Genomic DNA, 22470 nt, shown 5'->3' on the forward strand with positions numbered 1-22470 from the left:
GTACTTGTGATTGGAACTGTGAATGCTCTACCACCATTGCTCTCCTTTCATTCCTCTTTATTTTTCATTTTGAAACAAGGTCTCACAAAGTTGCCCAGGATGGCCTCAAACTTGCATAGATTCTTCCTGCCTCAGCCTCCCAAGTACCTGGGATTATGGGCGTGTACCATTGAACATGGCTACATTCAAACCTTATTCATCCTCCAAAATGCCTCCTCTAACTAGAGGTAATACTGCCATCCTCTGATTTAACGTGTCATATTACCTTAAGGCATCTATCACTTCCCATCAACCACATCATCACACACTGAATCTCCAAGACCCTGTCTCCATCACAGCCCAAAAGCTCAACATGTGCATCTTGACAGCGCCTCCAACGCCAGGGCGAGAGCAGTAAGGCATGCAGAACAAGGGAGCTGGAAAGAGGTACGCATCTTAAAGTCATATTCCTTTTAAATATAATACCTAAAGTCTTTTCATAAAGTGAAAGATCTTTTAAAAGAATCCCCTATTTCATTCTATATGTTGATATTTCCATATGTATATATGATTTAAAAGGAAGTGTCCAGTTACTGTCAATTATGCAGGTGAAGTATGATAAACCTGAACAAATCAATCTTCCTGGAGGCATAATGATTCATCTAGTACTGTCTACAGTTAAACCACACAGAAAAAGCCATTCTCTCAAACTATAAAGCAGGTTTTACCAGGTACACACATACCAAGGCCAGCCAGCCTACTTGTAATGGGTTTTTCACTAGTAGAGAAGGCATTTCCTCAAAATCCAGCTTTATTTACCTGCATGTGAGTTGAATTTAAAAAAGAAAAACTATGTCTCACATTCAATAATACCTACTGCAATTAAACATCTAAATGAAACAAGGCTGCTATAATTCAAACAGAAATAACTTTGTATTAAATATCTGATTCACAGAAGCGGAGACCAATCATTCAGAATATATCAGAAACATGAGTTTTTACTTAAATATAATTGGGGGTTGGTGACCTAGCCAGTGATGGAATGCTTGCCTAGTGTATATGAGGCCCTGGGTTCAATCCCCAGCACCACAAGTAAACAAACATACATATAATTTAAATAAAAGCAGAAAAAGGAAAAAGACATATCTTTTAAAGCAGCCAATATTTTGTGTATTATATTATCACAAATGCACCAGCTCATTGCACAAAATTTTAAATTCACCCTATATCAGTCCCTATATCCCGAGACAGATGTCATACAAGATAATATTCCCATAGTCCAGGTGATCTAACGGGGTGTCTGTCAAAATATGGTCACATGATATCAACAGCAATATCTGAGGACTTGTAAGGAACACATTCTCAGCCCCCACCCTAAACCGCCAGAATCCAAATCAGGCACTTCATTATACGGTTCAAAAATCCATTTCAAAAAGCCTGCTGGATGACTCTGAATGACTGTAGTTGAGAGCCACTGGTCTGAAGAAAATACCCAGGTGGGAGCTACAGTTCTGAACTATGAGCTCATTAGTTTTATGGATTTTGAGTCTTTTCCCCCCCAAAAAAAACTGAGAGTAATGGTATTGTCATTGGCATAAATGATGGCAGACTTAATAACTGGATGTTCTAAGGCTGCAAGTACAGCCCATTTAATTTATAGCAAATTCTCAAGTATTAATTTAAGCAGTGAACAGAACTCTCTACATATTAAAATTAGTAAGTATTAAAGTCTCTTTATGGCCTCATTTGTATGTCTAGGACCTAATGAACACCACAATCGAAATCCATACTAAGCTCTGTGACATCAGTGATGGCAGACACGGCGTGAAAACATGCACAAGTGCAGGCAAAGGGCATGTGGCAAGAAAGTAAAGGAACAAACAGGAAAAAAATCAAAACCTAAACCCAGAATTGTGGGAGCATATTCTCTTCCTAACATGTAACTCTGACTCATTTACACAGTCAACAAAAATGACTCATTTTGGGTACTTATGTTCCCTTCTCCCCAATGTCAAAGATTATAATTTTATAATTAAAATTATAAAAGGGATCAGGCTGGGAAGATAAAAGAGCAAATTACACCATAATTCTAACCTATAGATAATACTGCAATTGAAATGTTTTTGTCATTTGGCTTACTTGGCCTTTGAAATCCAAGAGAAAAGGAACAGGAAAGTCTGTATCTAGCTAAACTATAGCCCACAAAATAACAGCGACGCAAAGCTACAATTATGTGCCAATATCATCCAGCTCTGAAACTGGCAACAATTGACTCATTCTGGAAACAATGACAGGAACTGCATTTTTCTAAGAAGATACAAAGTCTTCCTAAAATTTCATTTTCCCAGTTGATACTTATTCCTCCTTGTTTTAGACTACCAACGTTTGTTTAACAAGGGCTCTTCTCATTGAAATTAGTTCTTTTCAATATACATACCTCTGCGATGTCCTTACTATTTTTAAAGAAGTTGTTTTCCAGTCCTTCACGTAGGATTAAGTGGATAATTCATATGCATTAATGTAGAAACTAAAGGCTGATGGACGAAAAAGCCTAAGTGTCTTTGGGTTGGAAGTACAATTAAAGTAATTATATGTCAGCCAATTTATACATACTAGGAAGAGACAGTGAGAGAGTGTGACACATAGGAATTTAATAATTATTTTTTGTCATTTTAATAAACTGCATTAAGTATCTTATTTTACCTAAATGGCTTGTGTTAAAAATCCCATCAATATGGAATATCATTATAAGAAAATCCTGAGCTAAGATTTATGTACCTGAACCACAGAAATGACGTGTGTGAGAAATCTGCATCTTTTAAGAATCACTTCAAAGACATTTTTCTGGAGCTCAGGTAAACCCTTATTACCATAATGACTTTCTTAAACTCCTTGGCTAAGAGAAAAGGTTAGTTTCTCTGCCTATTTTATGGTGGGTGGTCCAGGAAAAATAATATCAGACACACCAGGCAGAGGACTTGGTGGAAAAGTGAAAAACAGAAGGGAAGTCCTGAGGTTAAGGTCCTCACTGCACTGGGTGCTTCATCGTCAGATTAGGGCAGTGCCACTCTGCACACCTATGGTGCAAGAACGCTAAAAGGGCAACAAAGAGTAACAAAAGGCCAACACTGCAAAAGCTGGGTAATAATGCCAGATACGAAGCAGAGGGTAACTCCAGATTAGTCTTCAATCACTGAAAATAAGCATCCCTCATTTAGCTCTAAGTAAAAATACACTATACACACCAGTTCTTCTTACTTCCTATAAAACACAAAACAGTAAGAACAGAACGTTGACCCGGGGATAGCAGATGGAATTAACTGCAAAGGCTCAGGAGCAAACTTGTTAGTGTAATGAAAATATTTTAACAGTGTGACTGCCTTGGTAAAGACCTTTCTATACAAAGCTTGCGGCACTGTCTACTTGAGATAGGTGGATGTTACAGTATGGGAATACACCTAAATAAAGACAGTTCTATAATGGTTTGATTTACATTATTTCACTTTTACACAGAAACTTTACATAGAAACTGTACTTCAAATTGTGGCCCTTTTCCAGGTTAATGATATGTGTACAATTCTCTTGTGATTATGGGCAGTGACAGCAAGCTGAGGCTTCTACTCAGCTACACAAACAAGAAGGGAAAACGGGGGCCGGAGATTTAGCTCAGTGGTTCCCCTGCCTGCTTCCCACGCACAAGGACTGGAGTTTGATCCCCTGGTACCAAAAAAAAAAAGAAACGGAAGGGGAAGTGGGAGGGGTAGGGGAAAGGAAAGAGGTGAATGGAATTAATATGAGAAAATGAGGAAATGAGAAAATGGAAACAAAGTCTTTGTAAATAGGGGTGGGTGGAGGAGATGGAGGGAGAACAAGGGAATGGGGAAAAGAAAATAAGAACCAAGGGCCAGGGATTTAGCTTAGCAGCACCACACCTGCCTTGTAAGCCTAAGGTCCCGAGTTCAATTCCCCCCCGCAAAAAAAACCCCAAAAATACAAAAGATAAGAACCAAGATACATCAAGTAAAAGTAAAAGCTCCCAATGATGAATATAAACTGTACTGTACATCTAAAATGTACCAATAAACTTAATGGCAGAAAAATAAATAAAGAAGGGAAACAATACAATGTACTACACTGCTAAGCTATGATGCTAGATGTATTAAATACACATTTGACTTAGGATATTTCCAATTAATGATGGGTTTACTGTTCCATAGCCCTATATTAAGTCAAATAGCACGTGTGATTTCAATCCTTAGAGGTAGTTTTTCATCATTACATTTACAACTATGGATTTTTTTTTTCTTTTTTAAGCCAGGATCTAGACTATGACATACTGGTCTTGAACTCACACTATGTAGCCCAGGCTGGCCTTGAATTCATGATCCTCCTGCCTCAACCTAAGTGCTGGGCTTATAATTATGTGCCATCATACCAACCTGGAATTTTTTTTTAAAAAGCTTCTATAATAAAGCTGCAAATGAAAGAAGAAATCGTGATCATTTTATTCTATTTCATTCTGTTTCTCATGATATAGTTTTACTCATTTATTTGCTATTTTTTAAAAATTTATGATGTCAGTCTCAATTCCAATTAGCTTCCTCTTGTTCCACCGTGCCACTTGGTTATCCCCTCCATGGTACACTCTAGAATTCTAGTTCTGTTGTGAAAATCATCCGTCCTTCCCTATGTCTTCAAACTCTTACCTGAAGGTTCACCCTACTCTCTTATCCATCTAATTAAAGAGCCTTTCTCTATACCATTGCTTGGCTCTGCAGCCTTATTAAGCAAAAATCCAGATTCCATACCTCATATATTTTAAGAGTCCAGTTTTCTGCTGCTTTTCGCTTTTGTTTTAAGACAGGGTCTGACCATGTAGTCCAGGCTGGCCTTGAACTCAATATGTAGCCCAGGTTGGCCTTGAGACAATTCTCCTGCCTCAGCCTCCCAAGTTCTGCGATCATGGGTGTGTGCCACCACACTCATCTTAATCCAATATTGGTGGTGTCTTTATCGCTTCTTGAAGCCACTTCTGGACCATTCTTTCTCTACTCCTTCAATAAAAATGCTAGCAAACCTGAGTTCAAATCAGTATCACTTTCTGCCATCTATTTCTCAACTACCTAACTCTTTTTAACATTTTACACCCATTATCAGTGCTCCTTACCACCTCAAAGTTTGCCTCTCAACAGCCTGATCTCTCCATTCTTTGGCCTCATTATTCCAGCAAGGTTCTCTTCCACTCTTACCATTTGTTTCATATGTCTTGCCCATTAGACTAAGCTCCATGAAGATGGGGAGCAGAGATATCTTGGTTATGGCTTGATTTCCAACATACTGTATTAGTGTATTCCCTAGTTAAATAAGGTATTTTTTCATCCTCACCTCACATGAAAACTGGGGGTTACTTGCAGGTCTATCTATGTTCCTTACAAGAGAACCAAAAGGACAGTAAACGTCTAGAAATCATATAAAAGCAATCACAGGACATTATGCCCAGAGAGATCATTTGTTGGATGATACGTAAGTAAGGAAAACAAATAGCTACCTTAAAATATAAGAAGGTAACCATATAGAAAAGGATGACAATTCTAAGAGTTAAGAAAAGGAAATGACATGGGCCAGTGACTTAGCTCAGTGGCAGTACACCTGCCTTGCAAGTGCAAGGTCCTGAGTTTAATACCCAGTACCAAAACAAAAAAAGAAACTGACACTGCCAATAATTAGTAGCTTTACTTAATGTTATTGGGCCTGCATTTTATCCCTTATCTATAAATTAAAGGAGTCAGACCTTTTGGATTCTCTATCTATAAATCTATTCTATTTTATTTCTGCTTCACTGTGCTTTAGGATATAAGAAGTATTCCAATAAGAGTTCACAGAAGGCAACTTGAACTGAGGATGTAGCTCGGTGGTAGAACCCTTCCATAGCATTGTAAGAGGCCCTGGGTTCAATCCCCAGTCCCGGGGGAGGAGGGAAGAGGCAACATGAGCCTGAGGACTAAGAACTGTTATGATCTGAGCCAAGTCATTAGGGTAAAAACCTTACTCTAAGAATACAAGATTTCTAGGCATGGTGGCACACACCTGAAATCCCAGCACTTGGGAGCCTGAGGCAGGAGCATTGCAGTGAGTTCAAAGCCAGCCTGAACTACATAGTGAGTTCAAGGCAAGCCTGAACTGCACAGTGAGATTGTACCTTAAAATACCAACCAACCAAACAAACAAACAAAAAAGACCTCAAACAACAAAAACAAAAACTTCAGGTCTAGCAGAGCTTCAATTTTAGTATATGTGCTGCTGAAGCAAGCACAGTAGCAGTGCTTCATAAATGGCTAGATTGGACCAGGGTTCAGCAGACCATGACCCCTAAGATAGCTGCTGTTTGTGTAAATAAAGCTTTACTGGAACAAAGCCACACCGCTTCACGCAAGTATTATCTATGGCTGCTTTCCTGATACCATGGCAGAGTTCAATAGTTACGAAAGGCAGCATATGGCCCATAAAGCCTTAAATATTATAATGTAGCATCTTAAGAAAAAATTTGCTGACCTTGTTCTAAATGATTTCTGAGGTTCAGTTTACGTTCTTTTTTCCCTCAGTACCAGGGATCGAACTCAGGATCTTGCACTTGTGAGGCAGGCACGGTACCACTGAGCTAAATCTCCAACCCTACATTCTTATACCTCCGCAATGAATATAGTTTCAGTAAAATGCTCTTAAATGGACAAAACATCATGATTAAAACAAAAAGAATGAGAGAGAATAAGGAGCACACATATGATTTCAATTAATTCCCAGTGATTGCACCACTTCCCCTGCTGGAGGGCGGGCTCACCGTTCAGTTACTGGAAACTTCTATTCCAAGACTACCAAAGATAAAATAACCAGTAGAGATTTAACACTCACCTGGCTTCCTTAACCTTTTCTGCATTCCCTCGACATACGTAGTACTCAATGTAACCTGAATCAGTGCAGTTGATTTTGGACCAATCTGGATCACATACATTCAAGAAGTGAGGCCTCAGTCTGCCTATTGAATATTTGGCAATGTCAGTTAGGGACTGACTAGCAGCTGCACCAAATAAAAAGGTTCCAATGGCTTTGTAAATAGTGGCTATATAATTATTCCTGATAAAGGAATTTGAGTGCAAAAGGTTACAGTAAACAGACAGGGTTTCTCCAACAATCATCTGAAAAAGAAACAAAAATAGTATGTTAAAGTAGCAAACAGACACAACAAAACAGAGAAAATGATAAATCACAGTAAGATCATAGTTTTAAAAACAGCCTCTCCCCCAAAGGAGAGTCAATTTTGGATATCGAATCCTACGCTATACACAAAGAAGTATCCGGTCAATTGTGGACACTGCTAAGCAATGGCTGAGCCATAACCATTTCATAGTCTGGCCGTGTGTGGTGGTGCATGTCTGTAATCCCAGCACTCCGGAGGCTGAGGCAGGAGGATCACTGTGAGTGCAAGACTAGCTTGGGCTACCTAGTAAATTCCAGGTCAGTGTCAACTACAAAGTGAGACCCTGTCTCAAACAAACAAAACAAACAAAAAAAGAAGTCATAGTCTACCTAAAACAAGGCCTTATTTTCTTGTATTTAACTAAACTAGACTTTTAATAAATAGACAGTTATGTGTCCTGGAGGACAAAAACCAGAGCTTGTTCAAAGAATTCAAATTTCCTCTATCAGAATCTCCCTTAATTTTTATCTGACAGTCCATTATTTCTCAAATATCCTTGTGGACCAAAGACATCCATGATATTAAAAAGGGTGAAAAAGCTTTAGGGAAGGGCTGGGGATTTAGCTCAGTGGTTCTGCCACCTGCTTCACCAGCAGAAGGTCTGGAGTTCAATCCCTCCCCCCAAAAAAAAAGCTTTAGGGAGTGAAACATCTAATATAAGAACAAGTCCACTGGGTTCACAACTCTTGCCTTCCAGAAGTTTAGGTCAGTTCCCTTTTAAGAAGTCTTATTAAAAGACCAAATGTATTTGATGCTTTTCCCTTCCCCAAGGACAGATCAAGTGATTCTTCCCTCTTTTACACTGACTTTTGTAAAATGGAGTTAAAGTCATCTTGTGACCCATTTTAGTAGTACCTGTGTGTCTGTGGATGAGCACGTGAGTATAAGGAGTTTAAAGGCATAAGAATATCACCAAGTGTTTTATAAGTTCACAAATCAGTATCCTGAGAAACTGAAATAATACTGAATGGCAACATTACAAATAATATTTGTTGCTTAAATAAGATCCACTCTAGTTAACTGAAACCTAAACACTTAGAGGAAAAAATAGCTTGCTAATTCAGGAAGGGGGTTATAATTAACAAAGTTTCACTTGAGATATATACCAGTTTCCTTGCTTGTCTTAGAAATATTTTATAAAGCATTCAACCATTTCCAATTAGTGAGTACTGTCTTCAGGGTTAGACTTAGCAGAGATGAAGTAAATGGTTGCCTCCTAAAAGGGATTTTAAGAACCTGTTAGTGCCAGGCATGGTGGTGCATGCCCGTAATCCCAGCATTCCAGAGGATGTGGTAGAAGGATCACTGCCAATCTGAGGCCATCCTGGGCTACACAGTGAGTTCAAGGCTGGCCTGAACTACATGTTGAACTACAGATCTTATCTCAAAACAAAAACAAACAAAAAACCTGATAGCAAAATTCTGTCCTACTTGGGCTTAGTGAGTTGTAGAATTCCATAATTAGAATGTTGTAACTTTGATGACCAGACTGAACTCTACAAAAGGGTGATTTCTTAAATACTGAATAGAAAGCTAGAATTGCTAAAATAACCTAAAACAGAGTAGACAGTCAATAAATTTTTATTGACGACATTGTCTCTTGGATAAAAATCAAATCTTCTAAACAAATTAAGTCACACAGAAATATACTCCCCATTATAGTCCTTAATGCAAATGAACTGATCAGACCCTTTACTGAGAACAAATCACAGGAGAGGAAAATTATGGTTACTTTAGGATCTTAAACCTTAACAATTTTGCTTAGGGTTATCCTCAGTAACCTCTAGCTACCCAGTTTTACCTGGCCCATTTGCAAGTCTCAATAATTCCCACTAAAATAACAGCCAGGGCTGGCGATTTAGCTCAGTGGTTCTGCAGCCTGCCTTGCAAGCACAAGGTCCCAAGATTGATTCCCCATCCCCGGTACAAAAAAAAAAAAAAAAAAGTTTTTTAAAAATTAATAAAATAACAGCCAGAATAGGTTTCTCAAAAAACTTCATTATGGAATTAATCTTTGACAGGTGAAAATATATCAAGTATAATTCGACCACAATTTTAGCAGTTAAAACTTCTATATCTCAACTGTCAGATGTTTTTCATAAGCACTCAACTAGTTTCCAAGAACAGGTACTAAGCTCTGTGACTCTTGCTAGACAAAATCACCATTCCTTAGAAAAACTTCATTATGGAATTAATCTTTGACAGGTGAAAATATATCAAGTATAATTCGACCACAATTTTAGCAGTTAAAACTTCTATATCTCAACTGTCAGATGTTTTTCATAAGCACTCAACTAGTTTCCAAGAACAGGTACTAAGCTCTGTGACTCTTGCTAGACAAAATCACCATTCCTTAGAGCTACCCAAATCCTCTTCGTGCCACTGATAACAGAAAACCAGTTTGCTAAGAACTGTGTACAGATAACAAGCTGATATACAGAAGTAATATAAGCTTAAATTCAACTGTTAGTGCTAGGATGGCAAGGGCACTACAAAGCTAGCAGCTTCCAAGGTGGCTAACGTCATTTTTTATATGCTCCTTTATTGAGAGAAACTGACAACAGAGAAGTTCTAAATTAAGTCTTCTAAATTAAATGTACAGATGTGTTTATTTGATCTACATAAGGCAGCCCGACTCTTTTGTTTTTGTTTTGGTGCCAGGGATCAAACCACTGAACCAAATCCCCGGCCTCTTCTGTTTCATTTAATACTTTATTCTGCCCTTTTAGCTCTTTATGCCAATTCTTAACCTTTGGTGACTCCTGCAGCTATGCCAACTGTAGCCTGATTAACCCTAGAATTGAAAAGTCTTCTCATGTTTATTTATTTAGACTCTAAAGATATGATGATTAAAGAACTAAACATAAGGTCTGGGGGAGTAAAACAATAAAAAGATAAAGGTTAATAATTATCAAAATGGTGAAGGGCTGCGGATTTAGCTCAGTGGAGCTGCACCTGCCTCACAAGTGCAAGAACCCAAGCTTGATCCCCAGTACTGAGGGAAAAAAAAAAAGTGGTATGATTTAACCTTTCTAAACCTGTGCCCCACAGGACTCTCTCACCATCTCCTTTATACCTCCACTATTCAAGATTATGTCTGGGGCTGGGGAGTCACCTCAGTGGTTCGGCCGCCTGCCTTGCAAGCACAAGGGCCCAAGTTCAAACCCCAGTACCAAAAAAATAAAAAATAAAAAAATAAAATTGTAAGTCTCTATAGTGTCCCTATGGTTTCATTCAGGGGGCCATCGTTCCAAAAAGAAGTCAAGTCACTGGCACATTTCCACATCTTCCACTTTTCTCAAATACCTCTTAACTGCCTCCACTGCTGTATTCCACTGAATCTCAAAACCCAAAGATGTATCATCAGATTTAACATATTATATTTTATTGACTCTTCTCATTTGTATTGGAATTCACTGCTACTTCATCCTCATTGAAATTCTCCCTTGTCTTCTAAGAAAATATATTAATCTTGGTTCTCTTCCAGACTCTCTCAATCACTCATAATTAGGGATCATTTGCAATTCATATCAAAGCCATGGAATGAAATTTGAATCATGATCTTTAAATGGCTTACTAATAAATAAAAATAAACATATACAAGTTTAACCAAATATTGCCTACAAGAAGCTAGGTTAATAAGTAAACTGGAACTATTTTACTATTTTAAATTAGTCCATGAAACTACTGCCCTAATAAGAGTTTGTCTGATACTGTTGATATGAAAACAGTACTACTTTTATAGCACCTTTAAACAATACATTCTTTTAAGAAATTTGTATTCATCAATTTACTTGTCATTTTACTAAATATAAAAATAACTTTCTCATGGATTATGATGAAATAGTAAAAAAGTCCCAAGGTAATAAAATGTAATTCATGAGTTTGGGATATTTTGTGAGACTGTGTGCTGACACATACCTGTAATGCCAGGAGGCCGAGGCAGGAGGATCCTGAGTTCTAGGCCAGCCTGGGCTACAGAGTGAGATACTGTCTCTAAAAATAACCACCAAAAATTCCTGACAGAAAAGTGGAACTGAAAGACAAGTGTATTTCTAGCACTGCTTACTTGAATACTGTACTTGAATCTTGCCTGAAACTAGCTATTTGCCATTAGGAGAGCTACTTAAAATTTTTATATTGAAACTGTTCACAATCTTTCAGAAATGTACTTTAGAAAGAAAAAGAAAAGCCACTGAATGTGGTGCAACATTCCTGTAACCCTGTAACCCAGCTAGAATCCATTTCCTCAGGTGGTAGGAGGACTGCTTGAGCCCACAAGCTTGTGACCAGCCTATGGAGGCTAGTAAGACCATTTAAAAAAAAAAAAGCCTACTCCTTCCTAAGTCATATTGCTTGCTTTCTTTCAATAGTAAAGACTTGGTGTTAAGAACTGGGGGTTAATTTAGGGGGAAAGTACTTCCAAGTAAATCTGAGCCCTGGATTTGAACACTGGCACTATAAAATCAAAACAAAAACAAAGAACCTCGGGTTAAAGATTTGGCTAAGTTAAAAGAACCCCTGATTTCTTAAAACTTCACAGGGCTGTAAGAGAGTCAACAATGTTACTTCATAATTACTCCACAGTTTGACTCATGTGACCAGTTTCATGCAAGCACCTACGACTTGCCAGATTCTATTACACCAGGCAGTCAGGACACCAAGCTGAAAAAAGCACTATATCTTTCCCTTAAAGAAGCTCACAGTCTTATGAAATAAACATGTTTATATAATACAGGCTTTCTTTTATTAGTTGTGCATCCCAAAATATGAGTTAACTTTCACTGCTAATATGATGCTGTGACCACTCTAAAGACATTATATTTCTAAATTAAGTTAAAAAACTTACAAGATGGTATCATCTTGTTGAACTTTCTTTTGGGTATAGCCATATTTTCCAACTCTTAGTAATTTAATTAACAAGCCTAGTTTCTAAAGCTATAAGCTATAAACTATGCTGATTAAGTCACAGAATCTCTGAGTAAAAATCATCTAGTCTAATGCAGAAGTCTTCTCCCTAGAATGACATTCTCTAAGCATTTCCACCTGAAATTGTAGAAAACAGCAGCTACAACCTGTGGTTAAAAGACTCAGTCTTGCCGTCAGTAGCAGTAAAATGTCTTTCCTGTTCACTGACACATATTTATAGAACTGTACAATTAATGGGATTGTCTAAAAATTCTTTCTAAGGTAAACATGGATTGAAGTTGGGTTTTTTTTTTTTTTTGGTACCAAGGATCGAACTTGGAACCTTGCACTTGGGAGGCAGGCATCGGCACCACTGAGCTAAATCCCTGGCCCTGGATTGAATGGAGTTCTAACATTGATTAGATTTTCCTTTCTAGATAGAAAGTGACTAAAAAGAGTAGGCATGTACACACAGATACAATAAATTATAAAATACCACCAATGGAAAAAGTATTAAGGAACGTAATACTATAACATTTGACAATCACCCAATTACTGAAATAATAACAAATCAGATCTTTAATAATAACAGTGACATGAAGTAGACTAGCATAAAATCTACACATATCCAATAACGTTCTTCTAATTATACATTGTTATGTTCTGGTCTCATTTAAAATAGGTGAGATTATCTTGATCAAATAAACCTTCAATTCAAGGTTTTTTAAAAAACCACATTGTTTTGGAGAGTTATACATTTAATCATTAACAGACTAATACAAAATTAAGCCAAGTGCCCAAAAGTTATAAACTTCAAAAAGTGGATTTAACTTACAACGATAATACTGAATGGAATGATTATTCCACCTAATAATGCATAAGGAATGGTGTCTTCTTTATAAGGGTAGCTGATGGACTGATCTTTACAGAATATTCCTCGTTGGAAGGGAGTATGCCTTGAAGTAAGAATTGCAAAAGGCAATCCAGCTAGCAAAAGGGAATAAATAAAAATATCATTAAAAATTATCAAAACTGGTTAATGGCAATAATTATCCCAGAGACTATGTTTAAAAATATATTTAGCATGAAAATAAATGAGAGCACAGGTAAAAAGGAAATGTAGCAATGCATGCAACAGAAATTTAGAAGGGTTACAGATTATAGTAAAGTGTTTTTTTCCTAGAGGAAACAAAGCTTCCAAGCCCTCCATTAACCAAATTAACAAAAAGCATCTCTGCCCCTTGTTTCTGACAAATACACTATTTCCACACCAATCTGTCATGTACTTTGCTTCCAAAAGGCAAGTAATATTTTGACATCCCCCATTAAACCCCTGTATCACTACCACATTTGGACAGGGCATGGTCATAGCTAAGCTCATCAGAGTGTCTAAATATATCCACTACTATCAGAGCAGGTTTATAGCTGCTACAGCAGTTTGAACTCAAATCAAGTTTCTCATGTAAAGATGGACAACAGGTGCCAACATAAAACCACCTAACAGAGAGCTCTCTGTTATTATCATCAGTGTTTTCAGTAAAGATCATATCTCACACTCACCTCCTGCAATGCCTAACTTTTGTCCAAACCTAAGTTTTAAGGGTCGGGGATTTAGCCCGGTGGTTCTACCACCTTCCTCGCAAGCACAAGGACCCGAGTTCGATCCCTGGTACCAAAATAAATAAATTAAATTAAATAAACCTAAGTTTTAAGAATTCACTTCTCCTTTACTGAACCTGGCCCACTGATTAATACTATAGCATACTGACTAGTACTGATTTGTTTTTAAAAATGCAGTTTAGCAAAAACCCTTAATACGAAGTCTGAAAGGCTGTTCCCTTATGTTACATACTCTGTGCAGTATACCATAACCAAGCTAATATACTCACTGTAGGTTCAAGTACTATCTCTCTCTCCAAGAAGCAAAAAGACCTGATGACCATTTATAGATTTCATCCACCACTAAGGCCCTAAAGGCTGAATGACAACCTAGCCTCAGCCACTGTGCTCAAGTCTATATATCACATATACCAAGTATGTCCATTCTACAAGGGCCAAAAAGAGAAGCACATGAAATCATATTTCTTTTATTGCTAGCTCTCTTATTTACCTTTCTCTTTCTCAGTTAGACATTAAATACATGAACTAAAGTTTCTTTGTTAGCCTACTTGCTAACAGCTGTCAGCCTTTTCAAGGCTCCTAAAGCCCTAATTCTACTAAATTGCCCCACCACCCTGACACTGACCTTTATTACTATGTTGTCCAATTTGAATTTGGACTCTACTCTGTTCACCAAAGTGCTTACACTCAGAAAAATGGAGTGAAATATCAAGTCTTTAATACACGTAACTATAACTGTAGCACAACTTCAAAAGATTTGCATAAACTTTTAACACTTATCAGTACACACTATAGAGGTAAAAACATACACAGAACTGTGACTTTAGCTGCTGCCTGCTTTGCACAGTAACTAAATATTTACCCTCCAACTAATAACCATACCACTCAAATTATAACCATACTATCCAAATAAAATTTACATTTACATAGAATCACTCATTACTGCTAGAATTCATTTTAATTGTAAGAACTCTACACAAAATAATGAAAAGCTTTACTGTCTTACACAGCATATTTCTGAATTGGCTGCATTTTTCAGTAAACATCTCTTCCTTTTGGAATAACACATTTAATATAGAAATTAAATTTACAAATATGATGTGCCCAAAACTCATTAGGCTTTTGCCTCTGTTCTAAAGAAAATGCATAATAGTAGCCCACATATACTGAAAAATATTAACATATATATGCCCATTAATACTAAGAATTGTTCCTTTGACCACAAAAGTTACATTAGATATTACTCATAAATTTAGAGGGGAAAAAAGTTCATGGGTATTTTTCAGGATAAAAGGGGAACACAATAAAATCACATATGACAGAATATCTAAATGGACAAATACTGAGTGAATCCACTATGTAAGAAATTCTGCAGGTGCTACCAGGAATACTCAGCTGAATAGAGCTCAGTATATAATTATAGAAAAAGAATAAACAGAGGTTAAAAGAACTTTCAGAGAGTTCAAGAGGGAAGAAAAATTGGTGAACCTCTAAGTGGTGATATTCAACCAGCTCATGGTTACCAAGGTCTGAATCTCAGTTGAAGCATTCTAGGTGAATGATTCAGAGTTGAGAATATAAAGGATCTCTAAACCCAAAGGTGAAGACATCCTGCATTGATTGAGTTTTCAATTGTCAGTCTTAAAAGAAGTTTTAATATAAAAGAAAGGGCAGAATCTAGACTGTAGAAACTTTACGAAGAAATAAAAGCATAAGCATGAATCTACCACAAATGCACGCTAGTCTCTTGAGAGCTTCTGAAGCATCACAAAAGGCCTCAGTAATATTTCTAAATTGGTAATTACCAAGGCTGTGCATATAGCTCAGTGGTAGAGTACTTGCCTAGACTGCATGAAGTCCTGGGTTCAATTCCCAGTACCATAAACAAACAACCAACCAACAGAGCAATATTTGCCATCCCTCATACGGACCTATGAGATATATGACTACTATGCTTTGGATCTCAAATGTCCCCCCAGAGTTCATGTGTTGAAGGCCTGGTCCCCAGCTGGTGGCCCTACAGGGAGTGGGAGAACCATTAGAAGGCAGGATCTAATGGAAGGCAGTAGGTCTCTGGGAGCACACCCTTCAAGGGTGTATCTTGTGGGTTTCTCTGTCTCTGCTTCCTATGCCAAAAGGTGAGCAGCTTTGCTTCGCCATATAATCTCTAACACAATGTGCTGCCTTACCACAAAAAGAAAAACAATGCAGTCAAGTGACCATGGACTGAAAATGTGAGCCAAAAATAAATCTTTCCTCCTTTGAAGTTATCTCAGGTATTTTGTCATAGTAACTGAAAACTAATACAATTACCCAATGCTATTTCATTTTCACTAATTATCTAAACCTGAAAATAGACTTCCAAAAGGGAATGAGGACACCAAACCAAGTTGTTCACTGACCCACTTATGGCTCAAAATGTGCCAGGAGAGGTAGCATATACCTATAATGTCAGCATTGTGGGAGCTGAGGCAGGAGGAGTGTAAATTTAAGCCCAGCCTGGTAACTTAGTGAGACCCTGTCTCAAATTTTAAAATAAAAAAGGACTGGGGATTTAGCTCAGTGCAAAGGCCCTGATTTCAGTACCCAGTACTGCAGTAAAAACAGAGGGCTTCAAAATGATGAGCTAGTTCAGATTCCAGTTCTGGAAACATTAAGAATTAAAACAAAGACTGAAACCACCTAAGCTGGCAAACACCAGTGGGGCACATACAAGGAGGCTGAAGGCAAAGCAGGTCTACAAAGGAAGAAGTGGTCAGCATGACCCCTGAAAATGTGAAATGGAGAGGGTAGCTTTGGTTTCCCATTGTCAAACAGCCTTACTGCTCTTGCTACCTGGTATTGTTATAATATTATTGTAGATAAGTAAGTTAATTAGGTATCTTGTAGGCAGTTAGACAGGGCCACCCTCAAGGAGCCAACATAGAGGACACAATCAAGACACATTCACTGAAGGCCAGAATTGCAAAAGGAGAGAAACTACTACATCCTCGTGCCTCCCCTAGGGATAAATAGCAGTGATTGATATTTAAATAGTTTTAATCACCTGCACTGGCAGTCAAGGTCTTAACCCAGCCTTTCCAGAAAATATTCCTGATCCCCACCCTTACTGAAAATCCTTATATACTTGCTATGTGACTTGCTCTCCCCTTTCATCCCCCATTTAATCAATATTACCTGGATGACTGTACTTGCAATTCTATTTGTTGGCTATGGTTTTGCCCTACCTCATGCCCACCTTGTAATTTTCCACTGGGTCTTACAGTTTTATCCCACTTTGTACCCACCTCACCACATGGCATGGCTGTATAAAACATCTTTGAAAAGTGGAGTGGGTGGGCAACCCACTCTCCAGTCCCACTTCTCTCTTAGTCAGAAGCTTTTTTTCCCCTCAATACATTTTTCCTACTCTTAACCTCCACTGTTCCTAAAATTCATTTTTCAATTTCATGAACTCATGTTTTGGATATCTAGCAGGTTTGGGAGTTACATCTCTTCCCCCTGTATCATTTTGGAGGTTCCACTGAGATTACTAGTCAGAGATAAGGGTTTTCTTTCATAGGTTCTAACTTTGGTCTTTTTGTTTTCACAGATTATAATTTGTCTCATAGGCTCTCATTTGTTTCATAAATTCTGGCCTTTGTTTCAGCTTTTGTTTCAAAAGTGTCTTAATTTTAAACTGTGTGTTTCAAATGTTTACAAATTTCTTGTTTTCTTATGCATTGTGTTTTGTTAAAATTACATTTTATTCTTGTTTTGTATATGTTGAATTTGGACTTAGTTGCTTTAAAATTATGTAAAAGGGGTATCTTATAAAATCATCTCAGATAAAGACAGCACAGGCTTTTATCTATCCCTTATAAAATCATAAACAAACAATGGTTACTCTGCCAGCTAATAACTGCCTTAGGGCAGCTGCCACTCTCAAAGCAGAGTTCAGGTTTCTCCAATTGCCCTCTGGTAAATCCCCACTCCCATTGATGCCAAAGGCAGGTAAAATGTTGTTGACCAGATAGGCAATTGGGTTCCTTTTGGAGACGGATCTCCGATTGTGTACAACTAGCAAAAACTGAGGTGACAACTAAGGGGTTATGCCCAGGGCTACTATCTGGCAGATACCCAAAGGTCCCTCAGAAAAAACTATCTCCCAACAGCCCATGTGGGTAATCAGCAAAAAATCTCAGGCTGGGGATTTAATTCAGTGGCTCTGCCACCTGTCTTCCAAGCTCAAGGTCCTGAGTTCAATACCCAATACCCAAAAAAGAAACATAGCAAAAAATTTCTACATCTTTGTCCTATGTGGACTCCTCCATGAGGTGAATGGGGAACCTTTGTCAGTGATCATTAGATAATCTCTGTCTCAGGGTAATCTAAAATGATGCTGTCAGAACCCTTTCTTAAGCCTCTATTAAGAGTTGAGTTACAGGGCCGGGGATTTAGCTCAGTGGTTCAGTGGCCTGCCTTGCAAGCGCAAGGACCCGAGTTCAATCCTGGTACCAAAAAACAAACAAACAAAAAAAAGAGTTGAGTTACAAGTTTGAACTGCTTTCTCTACTACTACCAAGACAGACCTCTAGACAAACATAAAAAACAAATCTTAGGGCCAGGGAATTGTCTCAGTGGTTCCACTGCCTGCCTCGCAAGTGCAAGGACCCAAGTTTGATCCCCAGTACAAAAAAGACAGCACAGTCTTTCATAAATTAAAACACTACCTAAACCTTCTCCTCACCCCAGGCATGGTCTTCATCATTTATGTGTGTAGGGGGAAAAAATGCCTTTTCCAATAGGTTATGGACTTTAAAATGTTGACTGTGGACTTATAAAATGCTGTATGGTGATTTTTTTTTTTTTTTTTTTTGTTAGATGTTTAACCAGCTTGAGTCTTAAGACTTTTTCTCTCTGCTAGTGAGTTAAAAATTCCCCTTAAACTTTTCTCCAACTTGTTGGCAGTCCATTTGAGAACCCCTCATACTCAGACTGCTCCTTCTTCCAGAAAGTCAGACTAAGGCAACTCCCAACAGCTGTTTTGTCTTACATTAGGGAAAATAGCAATCAGTAACTTGCCTTTGTGTTTTTACATGCTAACTAGAATACGGAACTGTTCTGGTCAGCCTTTCTCTTCCTTCCTTCATCCATGTACATAAAAAGTTGATAAAGTTGCCTTTACTAATGTAGACAGTGGCAACTAAGAAGACCTATGAGTTTCAAATACTTACAAATAGACCTTTAAGGAGTAGCCTTGTCCTGCTGGTAATAAAAGTTGCCCAAATAACTGGATAGACAACAAAAATTTCTCAGAGCTTTCTCTACCCTAGGGCCCAGGGCAACATCTCTGACTTACCATCTCCGGAGGTGATCCCTTTTACAAAAATGTGCCCTAATTTGACTGTTGACATATTTTCCTCTCTCTTTTAAAAAAAACTAAAAAGCAGTGGTTTAAATCTATTGGCTTGTTAACAATACTTCTCTAAACATGATTTTTATAGCTAAAGTCAATTGTAACTTGTGCTTTGAAAATACTTACTGGAATAAGGATATGAGTTACCTTAAAAAAATAAGATCACAGCCGTGCACAGTGGCACATGCCTATAATCCCAGCACCAGGAAGCTGAGGCAGGAGGATCACTGTGAGACCAGCCTGGGCTACATAGTGAGCTCCAGGTCAGTGTCAATTACATAGTGAGACCCTGTCTCAAAAAACAAACAAACAAACCAAAAAAAAAAAAAAAAGATTGTGTGCTGGTAAAGGGTAGATAGTCCAGTCTGGTTTTATTTTCTGGGTCTCTCTCTCTCCACACAGTAGCTACCTACATCCTGGAGTGAAATAAACCTTGGAAGATGCCCTAAGGGACACAGAAATCAAGCAGAGACTTACAGGAAACCATATTTGTCTCTCTTATTTCAAATTAGGAACTCCATATCTAAACCTCACAGTCCTTTAAAATGTATTAAGAAACAATTTAGTATTTCTCTACACCCATGCATGATGTGCCTACCTCCTAGAACCAAGTACACACAAAAAAATACTATGACGCTATCTCACAATTAAAATTATACTGTAAAAAATGGTCAAAATCATTTTATGTTAAGATTTTCTTTATACTAAAAAGTAATTCTTGCTTGTGTTCAGGTATAAATATAATGAGATACACCTTACCCTTAAGACATTCAGTACCTCTAAACCTGAGACTACTCCTCACTTCTTAGAACTTAAAAACAAAGTTTCCAAGTCCACTCTCAACCTGGACCACCAGATGCTGAGGTTAGAGTATCTAGGCCAGCCAAAATGGAAATCTCCATGAGGTTATATCCATCCTTAGCTAATTTGTTCAGGCCACTCAAAGACAGAATCCCTTGCAAAAACTAAATGGCAAATATGGGCCTACCTGTGTTCATGTGTCTTTTTCTGAGTGCTCTAAAACAGATTAAACAAGACCTAATAAAGCTTTTGGATGACCCTGATACGTATAATGAGGTCTTCAGAAAACTTACTCAGGCCTATGTACTAGATTAAAAAGATACAATGTCATTCTTAAACCAAATATTGGTTTTTAATAAAACAAGTAATATTACATTTAGAGACAAATATTAATTTTAAAAGCTCACAGGACAGGTAGCCAGGTAAATAACTAGTTTCTACTAAAACATAAGCAGTTCTAAGGCCCCTACTGGCCTGCCAATCAGATAAGAGATTAAAATAAAAGACATTTTCAGACATGTATTTTTGTTATGTTTTGTTTTCCCCTTTGGAACCAGGGATCTAACTTGGGACCTTGCATTTGCAAGGCAGGTGGCGGAACCACTGAGCTAAATCTCTGGCCCTAAGACATGTATTTTTTTTTTTTTTTTTTTTTTTTTTTTTTTTTTTTTAGGTACCAGGGGTCAAACTCGGGTCCTTGTGCTTGCAAGGCAGGCAGCAGACAGAACCACTGAGCCAAACCCCTGGCCCATATGTATTCTTAAAAGTCTAAAAAAACATAAAAACTAAGCCCGTCAGTTATTTTAAATTGTCAACCATTTATCAAAGAGATGAGGACATCCCTAGATCCTGATTTGATAGAAGGAAATACTGTAGTTTTTCCCAAGTCAGTCTTGCCATATGTAGATGGTATAGTGTTATAAGCCCCCTCAAAAGAGCTTTCTAGGCAAGACACCTGCGTTCTGCTAAATTTTCTAACAGACCAGAGGCTATAATGTTTCTAGGTGTAAGGCACAACTTTACAACCTTGAGATAAAATACTTACTTAGGCCTTATTATATCTAAGGGAACCAAAGAGTGGGAGAAGAAAGAATTAAACCAATTCTTTCCTTTTCACAGCCTCAGACCCTAAAACAGCTAAGGACATTCCTAAAAATTACAGGCTTTTGTCACTTTAGATAACAGGATATAGTGAGATTCTGTGACCCCTCTATCAGCTTATAAAAAACCCAAAAGACAGCCATATTTTAACCTGAAAACCTTATTCTCAGACTGCTTTTCAGAACCTCAAACAAGCACTTGTAAGTGCCTGCCTACAGGACACCATTTCAGTCTGTATGTTAATAAAAGGTGAGATAAGGCATTGGGAGTGTTTCTGCAAGGTCAGGGACCTGCTCAACAGCCTACAGGGTATTTAAATCATAAATTAGATATTATAGATTCAGAGTAATTCATCAAAAGGACAAGTCCAATATAGTTAGAAAACTTTCATTCTCTTTCAAGAGGCAAAAAGCAGCCATTCAGGTTGATTATTGGTTTGATTTTTCTGGTTGGCAATGCAAATGGAGTCAATCATAGCTGTCTCTAGAGATGTTTTACTGAAGATTACAGATACGCCATAAAAAAGCTCTTGATCTTAAATGACACCTGAGATGGTTAAGATCTGATTCTTGTGCCATATTTAAAGGCACTCTTCTGTTCATTCTCCACTGCACTGCTCCTTAGAAATAACACAGTCCTCAACAGTGTTTGTTTCAAGACACTTCCCTCCTCTGCGGCTGCTGGATTTCAAGATAATACTTTCAAAATGGTGAGTTTCCCTTCCCTAAAACCCTTCCAGTGTACAGCTGAAAACTGGTCTAGGCTTAATCACAAAACTCTTAAAAACTAAATATAAGTTTTAGTCCAGATTTATCTGTCTTTCAGCCCTCAGGTAAAATTAGAAAATAAAAAGAACAGCTAACCTGGCTCTGGCCACTTCCTTGCACCTCTAGTCCACCACCACTGGCAATGGACAAGATAAAGTCTAAAGGACACCTTAGATTGGGCACAGAACAAGAGGGACAGCCAGGGATATTTCATTCCCTTTCGTATCAAAATTAAAAAAAAACAAAAAAACTGTCATAGGTAGATATCTGCAGCACAGTGGAGCCTTGACAGGCTTTCTTCCCTCACTGCATAGTGGAAAAGAGTGTCCCCTAGTCACTTTTACACGCAAACCTGGCCTGAGTGGACCCCCCCACCGAGATAATTTAAATTACCTTTACCAGTTTGTCCCTAAACAATTACATGTGGCTGTCAAACAACTGGCTATAAAAGCAACCATTAAAAACAAAAACAAAAAAAACATAAAAAAAACACAAAAACATAAAAAAGCCAGGGATTGCCAGGCGTGGTGGTGCATGCCTGTAATCCCAGCACTCGGGAGGCTGAGGCAGGAGGATCGCTGTGAGTTCGAGATCAGCCTGAGCTACATAGTGAGTTCCAGGTCAGTCTCAACTACATAGTG

At 37.9% G+C, this 22470-nt stretch overlaps 1 protein-coding gene across 2 annotated transcripts in view; it reads right to left on the reverse strand.

Annotated features, from left to right (window-relative positions):
* Plpp1 (phospholipid phosphatase 1) overlaps positions 1-22470 on the reverse strand; it is a 78380-nt gene that overhangs the window by 16876 nt on the left and 39034 nt on the right. For both annotated transcript variants that reach the window (XM_010626876.3, XM_010626877.3), the window contains exon 3: positions 6889-7172. In XM_010626876.3, the coding sequence (XP_010625178.1) occupies positions 6889-7172 (284 nt within the window). The remainder of the gene's footprint in view (positions 1-6888; positions 7173-22470) is intronic.

This window comes from Fukomys damarensis, unplaced genomic scaffold, assembly GCF_012274545.1.
Source record: "Fukomys damarensis isolate Sample0158 unplaced genomic scaffold, DMR_v1.0_HiC HiC_scaffold_1, whole genome shotgun sequence".
NCBI lineage: Eukaryota > Metazoa > Chordata > Mammalia > Rodentia > Bathyergidae > Fukomys > Fukomys damarensis.